The sequence below is a fragment of the Phaethon lepturus genome, unplaced genomic scaffold, assembly GCF_000687285.1.
Source record: "Phaethon lepturus isolate BGI_N335 unplaced genomic scaffold, ASM68728v1 scaffold25420, whole genome shotgun sequence".
In the NCBI taxonomy this organism is placed as follows: Eukaryota; Metazoa; Chordata; class Aves; order Phaethontiformes; family Phaethontidae; genus Phaethon; species Phaethon lepturus.
The window spans coordinates 1-439 of NW_010512951.1; the positions used below are offsets into that span (position 1 = coordinate 1).

The following is a 439-nucleotide window of genomic DNA, read 5'->3' on the forward strand; positions in this document are numbered from 1 at the left end:
TCAACGAGAAGGCGCCGCTCTCCCGTGCCATGTTCGGGGAGCTGGAGCGTCAGGCCCCGCCAGGCATCCCCGTCTTCCAGCCAGAGCTGGAGGAGCCCGACATCTGGCAGGTCCTGGGGGGTGACAAGGACGACTTCCTCATCTACGACCGGTGAGCATCCTCCATCTCGACTGAGGCTTTTCTGGGGGGTTACAGAGCATTTGGTGGGCTTCCCAAAGCTCCCCACCATGGCTGGGCTGGGGGGACCCCAGACCCCCCGCCTCGAGCCGGGCCATGGCTTCTCCCCGCAGCTGTGGCCGCCTGGCTTTCCACATCCAGCTGCCCTACAGCTTCCTCCACTTCCCCTACGTGGAGTCGGCCATCCGCTTCACCCACAGCAAGGACTTCTGCGGCAACTGCTCCCTCTACGCCAACACCAGCCAGGAGGTAAGGAGCAGG

The 439-nt window shown here is 64.7% G+C and overlaps 1 protein-coding gene across 1 annotated transcript in view; it reads left to right on the plus strand.

Moving 5' to 3' along the window:
* The first annotated feature begins 6 nt into the window (after positions 1 to 6).
* The window catches only part of LOC104622140 (selenoprotein Pb-like), a 1,570-nt gene continuing 1,137 nt past the window's right edge, over positions 7 to 439 (plus strand). Inside the window, exons 1-2 of the mRNA XM_010288821.1 lie at positions 7 to 151; positions 292 to 427. Coding sequence (XP_010287123.1) covers positions 30 to 151; positions 292 to 427 — 258 coding nt within the window. The 5' untranslated portion in view covers positions 7 to 29. The remainder of the gene's footprint in view (positions 152 to 291; positions 428 to 439) is intronic.